We start from the raw sequence: 15827 nt of genomic DNA on the forward strand, positions 1-15827 counted from the left end.
TAAGGTCTCTTGCTCATATTTTATGGCGTCTGCAATTTATAGAGGTAATCTTGTATCCCTCTGATACTTATGACATGTAGGAATAATTTCCAATGATGGTTAATCTCAGTTCTATATCTTTTCAAAATATTAAAATATCTTTATACCAGAGCTTGTAAAAAGGTAACTCTTACAGCTGATCTTCAGCTCCAATTGCTCCTGCAGGGGAAGTCATAATGATGAATTTGTGACATAATTTCTATGGCAACGTTCTGTGATTTCATAAATTCAGGATGATGATTATAGTACAGATTCAAGGTGAAGCTGAATTATGATGGAAAAAAGTCCCTATTCAAATGCAAATGTTTCAGTAATAGTAGATGGGATATCAGAAATTACTGGCAATTTATTATATTTGTGATTAAGCTTCTCATTCAGTTTTCTCCAGTGTGAAAGTAACTCTTTACACGAGGAGAAGCAAAGAAATGGCAGAAAAGAGAGCTTAAAACAAAATAAAACAAAACAACCCTCTTTTGAGTCATGAGAATAAAATTGGTTTAGTAATAATAATACATTAATTGACTAATATAATTAATAACAATGCTCTGTACTTCTACAGCTTCTCCATCCACGAATATTTATTGCATCACAGACCCTAATTCATGAAGCTGCATAACAGCTCTCTGAGGTAAATCATATTGTTAGCCTCATTTTACATTTGGGGAAGGTGTGGAAATAAGGTATAGAGGTTAAGTGATTTGCTCCAAGTCACACAGTGTTAGTGCTGTACAGTGAGGGGACACAGGGTGGTGGTGAGGGGATCATGCTGTATGGTTGCAGGGACACAAGGGCAGAGCTGAGGAGATGGTGCTGTGAGGACAGTTATGAGGAGATGGTGCTTTAAGGCCATGGGGATGCGAGGGCAGAGCTGAGGAGATGGTGCTGTAGGACTGTGGGGATGTGAGGGCAGAGCTGAGAGGATGGTGCTGTAGGACTGTGGGGATGCGAGGGCAGAGCTCAGGGGATGGTGCTGTACGACTGTGGGGATGTGAGGGCAGAGGTGAGGAGATGGTGCTGTAGCACTGTGGGGATGCGAGGGCAGAGCTGAGGGGATAGTGCTGTAGGACTGTGGGGATGCGAGGGCAGAGCTGAGGGGATGGTGCTGTAGGACTGTGGGGATGCGAGGGCAGAGGTGAGGAGATGGTGCTGTAGGACTGTGGGGGTGCGAGGGCAGAGGTGAGGGGATGGTGCTGTAACACTGTGGGGATGTGAGGGCAGAGGTGAGGGGATGGTGCTGTAGCACTGTGGGGGTGTGAGGGCAGAGGTGAGGAGATGGTGCTGTGGGGGTGCGAGGGCAGAGGTGAGGGGATGGTGCTGTAGCACTGTGGGGATGCGAGGGCGGAGGTGAGGGAATGGTGCTGTAGCACTGTGGGGGTGTGAGGGCAGAGGTGAGGGGATGGTGCTGTAGGACTGTGGGGATGCGAGGCTAGAGGTGAGAGAGGATGGTGCTGTAGCACCAGGGGCGGCTCTACGAATTTGGCTGCCCCAAGCAGGTCGGCATGCCGCAGGGGGCGCGCTGCCGGTCCCGCGGCTCCGGGGGACCTGTTGCAGAGGCGCCTGCGGAGGGTGCGCTGGGAGGGCGGGAGGCGGCTCCGGCAGACCTTCCGCAGTCATGCCTGGGGAAGGTCCACCCGAGCCGCGGGACCAGCGAACCTTCCGCAGTCATGCCTGCGGGAGGTCTGCTGGTCCGCGGCTCCGGTGGACCTCCCGCAGGCATGACTGCGGAAGGTCCGCCGGAGCCGCCTGCCGCCCTGCCGGCAAAATGCCGCCCCAAGCGCGCGCTTGGCGCGCTGGGGTCTGGAGCCGGCCCTGTGTAGCACTGTGGGGATGTGAGGGCAGAGGTGAGGGGATGGTGCTGTAGGGCTGTGGGGGTGCGAGGGCAGAGGTGAGGGGATGCTGCTGTAGCACTGTGGGGATGTGAGGGCAGAGGTGAGGGGATGGTGCTGTAGGACTGTGGGGATGCGAGGGCAGAGATGAGGGAATGGTGCTGTAGGACTGTGGGGATGCGAGGCCAGAGGTGAGGGGATGGTGCTGTAGCACTGTGGGGATGCGAGGGCAGAGGTGAGGGGATGGTGCTGTAGCACTGTAGGGATGTGAGGGGATGGTGCTGTAGTACTGTGAGGATGCGAGGGCAGAGGTGAGGGGATGGTGCTGTAGCACTGTGGGGATGCGAGGGCAGAGGTGAGGGGATGGTGCTGTAGCACTGTGGGGATGCGAGGGCAGAGGTGAGGGGATGGTGCTGTAGCACTGTGGGGATGCGAGGGCAGAGGTGAGGGGATGGTGCTGTAGCACTGTGGGGATGCGAGGGCAGAGGTGAGGGGATGGTGCTGTAGGACTGTGGGGATGCGAGGGCAGAGGTGAGGGGATGGTGCTGTAGCACTGTGGGGATGCGAGGGCAGAGGTGAGGGGATGGTGCTGTAGCACTGTGGGGATGCGAGGGCAGAGGTGAGGGGATGGTGCTGTAGGACTGTGGGGATGCGAGGGCAGAGGTGAGGGGATGGTGCTGTAGCACTGTGGGGATGCGAGGGCAGAGGTGAGGGGATGGTGCTGTAGGACTGTGGGAATGCGAGGGCAGAGGTGAGGGGATGGTGCTGTAGGGCTGTGGGGGTGCGAGGGCAGAGGTGAGGGGATGGTGCTGTAGCACTGTGGGGGTGCGAGGGCAGAGCTGAGGGGATGGTGCTGTAGCACTGTGGGGATGTGAGGGCAGAGGTGAGGGGATGGTGCTGTAGGACTGTGGGGATGCGAGGGCAGAGGTGAGGGAATGGTGCTGTAGCACTGTGGGGATGTGAGGGGATGGTGCTGTAGCTCTGTGAGGATGCGAGGGCAGAGGTGAGGGGATGGTGCTGTAGCACTGTGGGGATGCGAGGGGAGAGGTGAGGGGATGGTGCTGTAGCACTGTGGGGATGCGAGGGCAGAGGTGAGGGGATGGTGCTGTAGCACTGTGGGGGTGCGAGGGCAGAGGTGAGGGGATGGTGCTGTAGGACTGTGGGGATGCGAGGGCAGAGGTGAGGGGATGGTGCTGTAGCACTGTGGGGATGCGAGGGCAGAGGTGAGGGGATGGTGCTGTAGGACTGTGGGGATGCGAGGGCAGAGGTGAGGGGATGGTGCTGTAGCACTGTGGGGATGCGAGGGCAGAGGTGAGGGGATGGTGCTGTAGCACTGTGGGGATGCGAGGGCAGAGGTGAGGGGATGGTGCTGTAGGACTGTGGGGATGCGAGGGCAGAGGTGAGGGGATGGTGCTGTAGGGCTGTGGGGGTGCGAGGGCAGAGGTGAGGGGATGGTGCTGTAGCGCTGTGGGGATGCGAGGGCAGAGGTGAGTGGATGGTGCTGTAGCGCTGTGGGGGTGCGAGGGCAGAGGTGAGGGGATGGTGCTGTAGCGCTGTGGGGGTGCGAGGGCAGAGGTGAGGGGATGGTGCTGTAGCACTGTGGGGGTGCGAGGGCAGAGGTGAGGGGATGGTGCTGTAGCACTGTGGGGATGCGAGGGCAGAGGTGAGGGGATGGTGCTGTAGCACTGTGGGGATGCGAGGGCAGAGGTGAGGGGATGGTGCTGTAGCACTGTGGGGGTGCGAGGGCAGAGGTGAGGAGATGGTGCTGTAGGACTGTGGGGGTGTGAGGGCAGAGGTGAGGGGATGGTGCTGTAGCACTGTGGGGGTGCGAGGGCAGAGGTGAGGGGATGGTGCTGTAGCACTGTGGGGGTGCGAGGGCAGAGGTGAGGAGATGGTGCTGTAGCACTGTGGGGATGCGAGGGCAGAGGTGAGAGAGGATGGTGCCCTGGGGATGCCAGGACTGTGTTGAGGCCATTCTTTGGGCTGGATGGTGGAAGGTCAGCGTGGGGGACACAGACAGAGCCTGCTGCCACTGCCTTTGGAATCCAGGCCCTAGATTGGAGGAAGGTGTCAGGCAAGCACCTGAGGAGGCGTTTGGCGTCATAACGTGGGGGCGGGGCCATAGTTCCGTCTTCTCACCTCAGGCACAAGGTCAGGTTGCCCTGCCCGCACTCAAGATGGCGCTCGGGGCCTCATCATCTGGTGCCGAGGCGCGCAGGCGCCGGGTAGCGCGATTATGACGCCGCCGCGCCAGGCACTGAGCACGGCCCCTGCACTAGAGCCGCCTGCAGCTCCGTCGGGTCCCGGCTCGGGATTTCCTCCCTTCCCAGCAGGCGGGACGATGAGGCTGCTGGCTGCCGGGATCCTGCTGCTGGGCTGCTCGGCTCCCCTCTGCGCCGCCTTCTACCTGCCCGGCTTGGCCCCCGTCAGCTTCTGCGAGCCCGACGACGAGACCGTGGGCTGCCAGGTGAGAGCGGCCCGCGGCTCCCTGGCTGGGCCGGGGCCTGGCCTCGGCGCTCCCGGGGGCGGGCATCGCTTGTCGGGCGGCGCTGGGGAGCCCTGGGTGGGTGGGGGCTCCTGGTTTGATGCACCCTGCGAGGGGCTGGGGGAAGGGAGCGTGTAGGGCGGCCCTTGGCTGGGTGCGGAGTAGGACCCATAGGGGTATGGGCGGGGGGTTGTACGGGGAGCCTAGTTGGGTACGGAGCACGGTCCTGTGTGGATGGGATGGGAGGATTTGTAGGGGGCCTCCTAGTAACTATAGAGTAGGGCCCTGTGCCTGGGGTATGTGTGGGTGGGAGGGTTGTAGGGGATGCCCCGCTGGGTATGGAGCAGGGCCCATATGGGTGTGTGTATGGGGAGGTGATGACCCTTTCTCAGTGGTCAAATTTAGGGATCCTTGGGGCACTCCCTTCATGGGGCAGCAAGTGGCTCTGGTGGGAGCCTCTTTCACATCCAGTTCTCTCTTTCCTGCGGTGGGGTTTAGGACAGGGATACATCCCATGGCTTTTAGCATCTCTGGAGTGGATGAGATGTTGAACCTGCCTGTTAACCCTGGCCAGGTACTAGGTGAGAGCAAGCTGCTTCTCAGAGGAACAGTGGATCTGTCAAACCATGAGGGCTAAATTAGTTGTTATGTAGGAAAAAGATCTTGAAGTTAGTGTGGATAGTTCTCTGAAAACATCTAATCATTGTGCAGCAGCAGTCAAAAAACAGATAAGAATGTTAGGAACCAGTAGGGAAGGGCTAGCTAATAAGACAGAAAATATTATAAGGACACTTTATAAATCCATTATATGCCCACACTTTCAACACTGCATGTTCTGGTTACCCCATCTAAAAAAAAAAAGATGTATTAAAATTGGAAAAGGTACAGAGAAAGGCAACAAAAAAGATTGAGCATGTAACAGCTTCCATATGAGGAGAGATTGGAAAGACTGGGACTGTTCATCTTAGATGACTAAGAGGGAATATGATAAAAGTCTATACAATCATGAATTATGTAGAGAAAGTGAATAAGGAAGTGTTATTTACCACTTCACGGAACAGAACCACCAAGGGTCACCCACTGAAATGTATAGGCAGCAGGTTTAAAACAAAAGAAAGGAAGTACTTGTTTACACAACAAACAGTCAACCCGAGGAACTCATTGCCAAGGTATGTTGTGAAGGCCAAAAGTATAACTGGGTTCAAAATGAATTAGATAAGTTCATGGCTATTATCCCAGATGATCAGGGATGCACACCATGCTCTAAGCCTCAAACTGCCAGAAGCTGGGACTTGGCCACCGAGGATGGATCACTTGATAATTGTCCTGTTCTGTTCACTCCCTTTTAAGGCTCTGGCATTGGCCACTGTGGAAGACAGGATAGTGGCTAGATGGACCATTGGTCTGACTCACTATCGCTGTTCTTATGTTCTTAGTGTATGTTTCTGGGAACATTTTAAAACCAGGTGTTATCCACACATTTGTGTGCATGATAAACTTTTTTTTTTAATGTTTCTAACCATTTGTTAGGTGCCCAGAAATCCTCTTGCTTCAAACTTGGCAAACTATGGAAACTTGGCAGAGGGGCAAGACTTGCATTATGATGTTGTGTCTTATTGCCATTGAGCCCTTCAAACAGTATGCTGGTTTCTGCTGTCATCAGAGACCATTGGTGCTGAAAAATTATCAGTTTCTTTTGTGATGTGGTGCCATAAAAATGTGAGAACTTCCTGCTCAGTTCTGCAAAGTGGGCAGTCTATCTGTGTAGGTGTGTATCTACTAGGAAACCTGATACCTGTCTTTCAGTCAGTGGTGTGGCTGTGCTAGCACCCTGTTAAGTGCTAATGTAGTTAGAGCTAGAGAGCTTTTAACTAATGTTTAAAAACCTGAGTTTTGGCTGCACTGGTGTTTACACAAGTGACTAGTGCTAGCTACTATTGTGCTACTGCTGGAAAACAGGTGCAAAGATTTTTAGTCTAGTCAAGGTCTTTAATCTGAGTCTTCCTAGCACTGCACAGCAGAATGTAAAGGATAAAAAATGAGCCTTTCTAAACATGGAATGGGTTTAACTAGTTTAAGATGCTTCTCACATGGGTGAAAGCCCTCTTGCCTTTTCTTGTATTACAGTTTATGTTACTTTTATACTTTTTCATTCTTTTAGTCAAAAATTGAGCTCTTTGTGAATAGACTGGACTCAGTAGAATCAGTTCTACCTTATGAATATGATGCGTAAGTACACTATAGTACAATTCTAGAGTGTTTGAAAGCATGTTTTCTATCCTCACCTTTATTTTTTATATAAACTAAAGTAATAAGATTTGTAACTTGATAAATATGTATACAATTTGAAAAAACTTTCAGACACTTGCTAGCTGGAGGAGTAAGCCTACTACTCAGCTATGAAAGATGACAATTGGTGGAGTTATCGGGGTTCACTAGCTATGTCCTGCTAAGTAATTCAACCCCTACACTATTGGGAAAGAGGGGAAATTGCAGGGTTTTCTATTGGGGTTTTGTCCCTGGGTCCTGCTTTGGAGTTCTATGTAGACATCTATTAGATAAAGTGGGGGTGAATTTCAAATGTATCAGCTATCTGCTGTAAGACTACAGCTTTCTGTCTCTTTTCTCCCAGTGCCTCCTGGTTGCTGTGAAGAGGAAGGAGGTCTTCATTACTCTGTTACGCCCCCAACCTCTGCTTTTTCGTTTTTTGGGGGGGGGGGGGGATTTTTTTGGTCTTTTTCTGTGAAGAATGTTACTGCCTGCCTTTGCTATTGCTTGTAGCTTTGCCAAGTAGAAGTGTGAAATTTGTGTGATTCTTAAATTTTACTGCTGAACACACTGGGGAATAACAAGTGATATTCTCGTAAACTTTACTCTGCTCTTCCTTGGAAAAGCAATAAATAGCTGCAGAGATGCTGGAGGCTGGCTCAGTAAAACAACACTACTGCCTGGTCTACGCTGGTGGTGGGGGCGGGTGGATCTAAGATACGTCGACTTCAGCTACGCTATTCCCGTACCTGAAGTTGTGTATCTTATTTCGACTTACCTCCCGTCCTCACGATGCGGGATCGACAGCCGCGGCTCCCCCGTCGACTCCGCTACTGCCACTCGCCCTGGTGGAGTTCCGGAGTCGACGGGAGAGCATTTGGGGATCGATACATCGCGTCTAGATGAGACGCAATAGATCGATCGCTACCCGCCGATCCGGCGGGTAGTCTGGCCGTACTCTACACAAGTATTGCATTAAATTCTGCAGAAATTGGTGGCTTAGGCCCACACATTGGTTAGGGAAAGCTTCTTATTAACTAGTTTCAAGTGTGTTTTTTTAATAATGTAGATGTAACCACAGAGATCATGAATAGTTATATTTCCCTGCCTTTAACTGTTTCAAGTAAAGGGGGATTTCTGGACAGGTGAATGGATCTTTTTTGCATACTGGTATAAAAGCCATCAGATTTGTCCCTCAGAATATACACTTTCCATGTTAATTATTTTCCATCTTTAAGGGATTTTTTTTTTTAAATCTTCATTTGGCATTATGTCATGCCAATAGCGCTTTGTATGATTTTCTTACTTCTTTTAACCTGGAACTTATATTACTTCAATTGCTGTCTGAAAACGGCACTTTGACTACAATCTTACAGTATATATTTTAAACAATATTGCTGGAACTATGGAGTGCGTTGGTGACTGATTAAAAAAGTTACTTTTGTGCAGTGAATTGTACCTCATCTGTCTGCATTTGAAGTCAGATTTTCAATGGTATATTAAGCATTGTTGGTTTAAAAAAAACCTCATGAAAACTCCTGTATCAAAGATATCGCTTAAAAAATTGATTTATTTTGTAACTGTAAATTTCAGCCTAAAATGTATTAACATTAAAGACTCTATATTTTTTTTTCCAGTTTTGACTTCTGTCAAGATGAGAAAGAAAAAAGGCCTTCAGAAAATCTTGGACAAATCCTGTTTGGAGAAAGAATAGCATCATCACCATATAAGGTTATTCAAGCCATCCAAAGTGATTGTGGTTACACTTGGTAGTTGCAGTCTTAACCCACTTTAAAAAAAACAAACTCTCCTTCCATAATATTCAGATCATAGAAAGCAAGGAGATAATAACTATGGATTTTGTACTGTCACTATAAAGCAGTATCTTGGTCATTGTTAACTTAGTGCATGGGAATTGAGAATTCCATCCTAACCTGCTAACACTTTTTCCAAGAGTATTTAATTGTATATTTTACAGAGATTATTCAAGTACGCATATGTGCAAAATTTTGGGCAACATACAGTGGAAGTTAGTTTGGTCCTCAGTATAGTTACCTTTGCACACACAATTTGGTAGAGCTATTGGTGTGATGTGGCAATATAAAAATGGCCCACAAGCCATTCAGAATACCGGTACTTGTGAGCAATAACTTTCACTCACTTTTAGGGCTTGTATATCCTAAGATTTTTAATTGTGTTGTAACGTGTTAACTAACAACTATAAATTCTAACCACACTGTAAAACCAGATTAGAAATATAAATGTGTGAAAACACTTCCTTAATGGAAAAGTGCGCTTCAGCAGGAAATGTCCACTGTGCTGCTGCAATTTGCCAGCATTGCATCATAGTTTGTCATGCTCTATAGCAGCTGAAATTAAAACATAGTATACAAAAGGGGCATTGTTGGTAACATGGGTAATTTCATGATACATTGTGCTAAGTAAAGCTAATGTGATTGCTCTCTTTACTGATGCAATACTTCATCAATTTGCAAGCGGATTATTTTTAAAAACCTTATGGTTGACATTTCAAATAGTTGTTTACTTGGATTATTCTAATTGTAGAGATTTATGTGCTTTTAGGAATGTACAGATGAATATTTTGCAGAAGTTGTACATAAGCGTTGGTTCTCAAACTGAGTTGAAACTGCTGATATGAAACCAACTTCAGCTTCAAGAATTCTTTTTAGTGGGATAGGATAAGATCTAGATGAAAAATAAACTTTGCTTGAAAAATAATGGCTTTTTAAAAAGGTACTCTGGGAACAAAATTTTAAAATGTCTCTTTTTGTGTGTTTTGGTAACAGTTTACGTTTAACAGACCAGAAACATGCAAGATAGCTTGTACAAAATCATATGACCCAGAAAAAAGTGATGACAAAAATAAACTGGCTTTCTTGAAGAAAGGAATGCAATTGAATTATCAACATCACTGGTGAGTTCAGACATCCTGTTTTGAACTATGAACAGAGAAATGAAAATTAACATAATGTAATGAGTTGTTCTGAAAGGTGACACTTTTATCTTTCTTCTATCCAGTAATTGTCCTGTAATATATTATTCTTTGAGCAGGGCCGCCCAGAGGGGGGGGCAAAGGGGGCAATTTGCCCCGGGCTCCGCAGGGGCCCCCAAGAGAACAGCGGAGGCTCCCGCCTCCGCCCCTCTCCTGGAGCCTCAGCGCATCAAGCGCCGAGTCTCCGCCGGGGCCCCTGAGCCCCGCCCCGCTCAGAGCCGCGTGGTGAGGGGGCGGGGCTGGGAGCTCCGGGCTGAGCTCAGCTCCCTCCGCTCGGCGTGGAGCTCCCAGCCCCGCCCCCTCACCACGCGGCTCTGAGCGGGACGGGGCTCAGGCCCCACCGGCCACACGCTGCGGCTGTTCCGGCGAGGCGCTGAGACTCCGGGTGAGGAGGGAGCCAGGGGTAAGAGGCTGGGGCTGGGGCGGGGGGGAAGCGGGACCCGCCGCCGAAGCGCAGCCCGGTCTTCGGCGGCGGGGGGCCCCTTCCGCTCCGGGACCCGCCGCTGAAGTGCCCTGAAGACCCGCGGCGGGGACCCTCCCCGCCGAATTACCGCCGAAGACCGTGCTGCACTTCAGCGGCGGGTCCCGCTTCAGCGGTAATTCGGCGGCAGGGGGCTCCCGCCGCGGGTCTTCGGGGCACTTCGGCGGCGGGTCCCGGAACGGAAGGGCCCCCCGCCGCCGAAGACCCCGGGCCCCCGGAATCCTCTGGGCGGCCCTGTCTTTGAGACCAAACCAAAACCTTGTTGCTTTTATTTGCATATGAAATGTAACTTAAAAATAACGGAATAATTAGATAACATTTCTTACTAAGGAGTTGCCTGTTTAAAATTTCTTTGTCTAGGATTATTGATAATATGCCTGTAACATGGTGTTACCAAGTGGAAGATGAACACAAATACTGTAATCCGGGATTTCCAATAGGATGTTTTATTACTACAGATGGCAGAGTTAAAGATGCTTGCATTATTGATGTAAGTGGTGAGAGCTTATTTCTTTAATATGGCCAGATATGGGGCTAGCTACAAAGCTGTGGTGTTGGGGTCATGTCCTCGTTAGTCTTTGTCATGTTTTTTTGTTTTTAATAACTGTGTGCTTACAGAGTGTACAACAGGCTTGATATACAAAACACAAATATAGTTAAATAAGCTCTACAGTATGTGCATTTTCAAAGGTAAGCACACCTATATGTAATCAAACGTTCCTCCATTTATATACATTATGTGGTTGTGCTGCAGTTTGTAGTAAACACTATAGTTAAGTATCAGGGGGTAGCCGTGTTAGTCTGTATCTACAAAAACAACAAGGAGTCCGGTGGCACCTTAAAGACTAACTGATTTATTTGGGCATAAGGTTTTGTGGGTTTTTAGAAGTGAGGTTTTTTACCCACGAAAGCTTATGCCCAAATAAATCAGTTAGTCTTTAAGGTGCCACCGGACTCGTTGTTGTTGTTACTATAGTTAAAAGTGCAAAATAGCTTCATACATCACTTCCTGGTATAGCCTGGGTTTAAACGTTCTGAAATACATTTTGGGACGAAACTTCATGTTTAGGCTCTGGCTGAGGGGAATTTTTAATAGTTTGGGCAAAATCTGTTGTCATTTATCACTATTGCAGCTCCAGGAGCAATAGCAGTAGTGGAAGCTATAGAATAGAGAGGATTCAGTATGTGTTTTTTAAAAAGTAGCTGCATTGTTATTACCAGTGGCTAACGATGGTTACAAAATTAGGTGTTCCGATATGCACTGCTGCTTCCATCATTGCTATTGCCAGTGGAAATGCACCAATAGTGATTGATGGTCAGAAAGCTTGCTAGTGTAAATTTAACATCACCTCTGGATTGGTCATCTGCGGGAATTGAATAATAGATCTAAAATATTTTGGTAATTTAAACTACAATACAATGGATGGAGAATGGGAGTGGGGAGCACTGGAGGAAATCACCAACCCCCCTTTGTCTAATAGTAATGTAGCTAATATTGACCCTTTACTTCTAGTTATTAGTCAACAAATATAAGCAGCCATATGCTCAGTGTTACATCATAGGCAACTGAAGAGCAAGTGAGGGCTGGGGATTGAAACTCACAATTTATACTGGCTACTGACCATCTCCAGAAATGTCAGTAGTAAACAGTTCATGGAGCACATTTTTTTCAGTCCAAAAATTTAGACCAGTTCTAATCACTATAAAGCATTTAGTGACTAAGCATTTATAAGGCCATACTGTCCTTTATAATAAGGCTCCCTTACATTACTCTAGCAGAGTAAAGGGGCCTAACATTTTTACAACTGTTTTATACTCCTGGGGGTATTCACTAAGAACAAATAACTAAGCAGGCAGGCTACTACATTTTTGCTCTGTCTGAGGGAACAGAGCCTCCCCTCCACGTCGAGCGTGCCACAATAGCGAACAAGAGTGTCTCTGTCTGTCTCTGTCTCTCTCTCTCACATGCACGACTACCTGCCCCCACCCCCATGGTGATTTATGTCTTTATTGGCTGCGCTGGGTGCCCAAACCAACGTGCCTGCACTGCTGGGGACGGGGGGCATGACCGTTTTTGTGGCTTCCCTGTCAGAAGTCATTTTTCTGCAGGGAAGCAAAATCTGCAGGGGCCATGAATTCCGCACAAGCGCAGTGATGCAGAATTCCCCCAGGAGTAATAGACTATTCAGCTGAAGAACCACATGAGTTAGGTTAGAGATGGTACTCACATGTCTATGCTCTAGCCCAGTGATCCCCAAACTTTTGAGGGTCACGGCCCCTGCCCTCTCTGCATCCCACCGTGGCTGAGAGCAGGGCTGTGGCTTGTGGGTGGAAGATGATGTGGACAGGGGTAAAGGGGCTGAGGCTAGGGTCACAGCTAGGGGTAGGTCTGGGGCCAGCTGCGGGGCTAGGGACGGAGCCGTGGCCAGGGGCTGAACCGGCGGGTGAGAGTGGAGTTGCAACCTGGCTATGGTGATGGCCGACAGCCAGGCCTGGGGCTATGTGCGGAGCTGCACCAAGGCTGGAGATGGGACAGGAGTAGGGCCGGGAGCCAGGGACTGGAGCAGAGCTGGGGGTGAGGGAAGGGGCTGGGTGGTGGTCCCTCCCCACCCTGTGTGAGGGCTGGCCTGGGCCCCACCATGCACCCACCTCCCCCCAGGTTCCTCTGTGCCCTCTGGGAATCTCTGCTCTAGCAACTAGAGGGGGGACAAAGAGCTACAGTTAGTGTGGGTTACATGGAGATAATAAAGAGTGGAGTAGACTTTTAAATCTGGACTGGAGTGTGATGACCTTGCAAGGCTGATGTAGACTGCTTTAAACCTTGTGGAATACAAAGTTTATTCATTACCTTTATTTTCTTTGGTTTTTGTAGATTTGTTACCTTTCTAATGTCTATTTTGAGAATATATAGAAAATACTCCTCATTCCTCCACTCCTTCTGTGTCTCCCCCCCACTCGCCCCCAGTATTCTTTTATTTTGGAGTACTTGGATCTTTGACCACAGTGTTTTTCAAACCTCTAATATTTTGCAGTCTCAGTTTCACAAGTGGGACACTTTCTATCTCTTCAACCATGTTGACATTACAATCATGTACCATAGCGGGAAAGATGAAAGCTGGCCTGGAGCAAGACTGGTAATGGCAAGACTGGATCCAAAAAGGTAATTACTAGTACATGCCATTTTAATGTGCTTCAGTGTCTTCAACCATGCGTAGGGAAGCTAGAAATTACAGTTGAAATAAACCAATTTCAGTCTTTCTGAAGAAATGTCTGTGATCTGTTGACTATTGTAAATCTTTGAATACGTTGATGCATCTTCCTTACTTTACTTTTTAAAAGTAAAAATGAATGGTGTGGAGAAAATGAATAGAACACAAGAACCAGGGGTCATCCAATTAAATTAATAGTCAACGGGCTTAAAACAAAAGGACGTACTTCTTCATACAACACAGTCACCCTGTGGAACTCATTGCCATAGGATGTTGTGAAGGCTAAAACTATAACTGGGTCCAGAAAAGAAATTAGATAAGTTCCTGGAGGATAAGTCCATCATTGGCTATTATCCAAGATGGTCATGGGTGCAACCCTATGCCTTGGGTGTCCCTAGGCCTCTGACTGCCAGATGCTGGGACTGGATGATTTCCCTATTCTGTTCATTTCCTTTGGAGCCTCTGGCATTGGCCGTTATTGGAAGACAGGATAGTGGGCTAGATGGACCATTGGTCTGATCCTTTATGGCCATTCTTATGTTTAGTGGTAATAAAACTGACTCATTAGAACATTCAAAGAGCACTATTAAATGAAGGCAATTTCTCTGGCGTACTTCTTCAGCTTTCTCTTCACATCAGATTTGGCTACAGGGCTGTGGCAAGAATATTGAATAATAGGGAGATGTGTTTTCCTATTATCCTTATAATCAGAAATGGCTGAACCATGTTTGCTCTAACTTTCTAAAGCAGGGTGGGCAAACTACGGTCTGCGGGCCACATCTGGCCCGTTAGACCTTTTGATCCGTCCCTCAGCTCCCCTCCTCATACCCTCTGAACCCCTTGATCCCAACCCAGAGCCCCCTCTTGTACCCCAAACCCCTCATCCACAGCCCCACCCCAGCGCCTGCACCCACAACTGGAGCCCCCCCCATCCTCTGAACTCCTCGGTCCCAGTCCCACCTCAGAGCCTGCACCCCCGCCTGGACCCCCCTCCCACACTCTGAACTTCTCATTTCTGGCCTCACCCACTCCCGCATCCGTACCCCCAATTTCGTGAACATTCATGGCCCGCCATATAATTTCCATACCCTGATGTGGCCTTCAGACCAATTAGTTTGCCCACCCTGTTCTAAACCCTCAAACCAAACCCTTCACATGTTCAGAGGTGAAGTCCATTTTGATGGTGGGAACAGGAAGGCCTGTTCTCAATAAAGAAATTATAAAACTGGTGGGAAAAGATTAAAAAAAAAGTTAGATGGCCAAATGTTTCACATATTAGTCTTAATTACTATTAAATAACTGTGAAGTTCTCTACCCAATCCAGCTGGTATGAATCTTATTTAAAATTTCTGTCTTACTAGCTACAAACATACAGATAAAAACAATTTAAATTGTGGAGGTCCCCCTATGGAGATTCCTGGTAAATTCACGAACAAACTGGATTTGATCTACACTTACTCTGTGAAATTTGAAGTAAGTATATTAATGTTTTGGAACAAATCTCCTAAATTGTTTGGATCCAGGTTCTTTCTGGTAGTTATGTATTTATTCAGTATAAATGTTTCCCCTGTTTTAATACAGTTTTATGAATATTAAAGTGTCTGAGGAACAACTTGGGAATGTAAGCAGTTCTGTAGCTAAGAAATATTAAACATCCAGCCCCAAAGTTCAGAATGCAGTAGGAGAGCACTGTGAAAAATTACTTCCAGAAGCAAATTTCTCTGTTTGCAAGTAAAAAGATGGCTTTAACTACCAACTCTGAGTTTGAAAGCCACTCAGGGCTTTTCTTTGATCATGTGTCATCAATATTGAAAATATTACAGGTTAAATTATGTCTTCAGTTACAACAGAGCAATCCACCTGTCCTCAAATTTTAATCTGCAACTGGAACTTTAACTGTCTTTCTGATGGTTAAGAAGGAAATGGAATCCAGGTCACTCTTCTGGAGCTTCATTGGCTCTTCAGTGTTAATAGGAGTAAAATTAAGTAAAACTTAGATTTGGCATTAAAGTTGGCAAATTCAGCTCTAAACACAGGGAACAGAGCTATTGGTTCATGTAACTCTTCTACATAGTCACTGTTCATAGTGGATTGCTAACTTAAGCAACCCTCATATTGGAGAAAGTTTATATATAAATATATTTTCTTGGAGACATTTTTGATTTTATAATTTACCTGCTTTAATGAATCAGTTTATAGTGAGCATATTTTCTTAGTTCTTGTCCACTGAGTTGCTGTCCATCTGATTTGAAAGTGCCTTTGTTATAATATTACCCAGACACTTGCAAGCACTAAATTAACTACTTGATAAGTGGCTTTGAAAACAGAGTCCTTATTTCACCTAATACATCACAGGCAGTAAGTAGCAAATTGTACTTGTGAATGTGCTTTTACCCTAATCTGAAAAGTAAACTCTTATGGGTGTGAGGATAGTTCAGTTTCCCTGTTGCTTCAAAAATTGGTACCTTAGGGTTCAGCCTACCCTAAGAAGTGGCAATTATGGTTT

The 15827-nt window shown here is 47.6% G+C and overlaps 1 protein-coding gene across 1 annotated transcript in view; it reads left to right on the top strand.

Annotated features, from left to right (window-relative positions):
• Positions 1 to 4039: 4039 nt before the first annotated feature.
• LOC123377551 (transmembrane 9 superfamily member 2-like) overlaps positions 4040 to 15827 on the top strand; it is a 38933-nt gene continuing 27145 nt past the window's right edge. Inside the window, exons 1-7 of the mRNA XM_045030597.1 lie at positions 4040 to 4332; positions 6512 to 6579; positions 8256 to 8349; positions 9426 to 9553; positions 10473 to 10602; positions 13145 to 13272; positions 14683 to 14794. Coding sequence (XP_044886532.1) covers positions 4102 to 4332; positions 6512 to 6579; positions 8256 to 8349; positions 9426 to 9553; positions 10473 to 10602; positions 13145 to 13272; positions 14683 to 14794 — 891 coding nt within the window. The 5' untranslated portion in view covers positions 4040 to 4101. The remainder of the gene's footprint in view (positions 4333 to 6511; positions 6580 to 8255; positions 8350 to 9425; positions 9554 to 10472; positions 10603 to 13144; positions 13273 to 14682; positions 14795 to 15827) is intronic.

The sequence above is a fragment of the Mauremys mutica genome, chromosome 9 (genome assembly GCF_020497125.1).
Source record: "Mauremys mutica isolate MM-2020 ecotype Southern chromosome 9, ASM2049712v1, whole genome shotgun sequence".
NCBI lineage: Eukaryota > Metazoa > Chordata > Testudines > Geoemydidae > Mauremys > Mauremys mutica.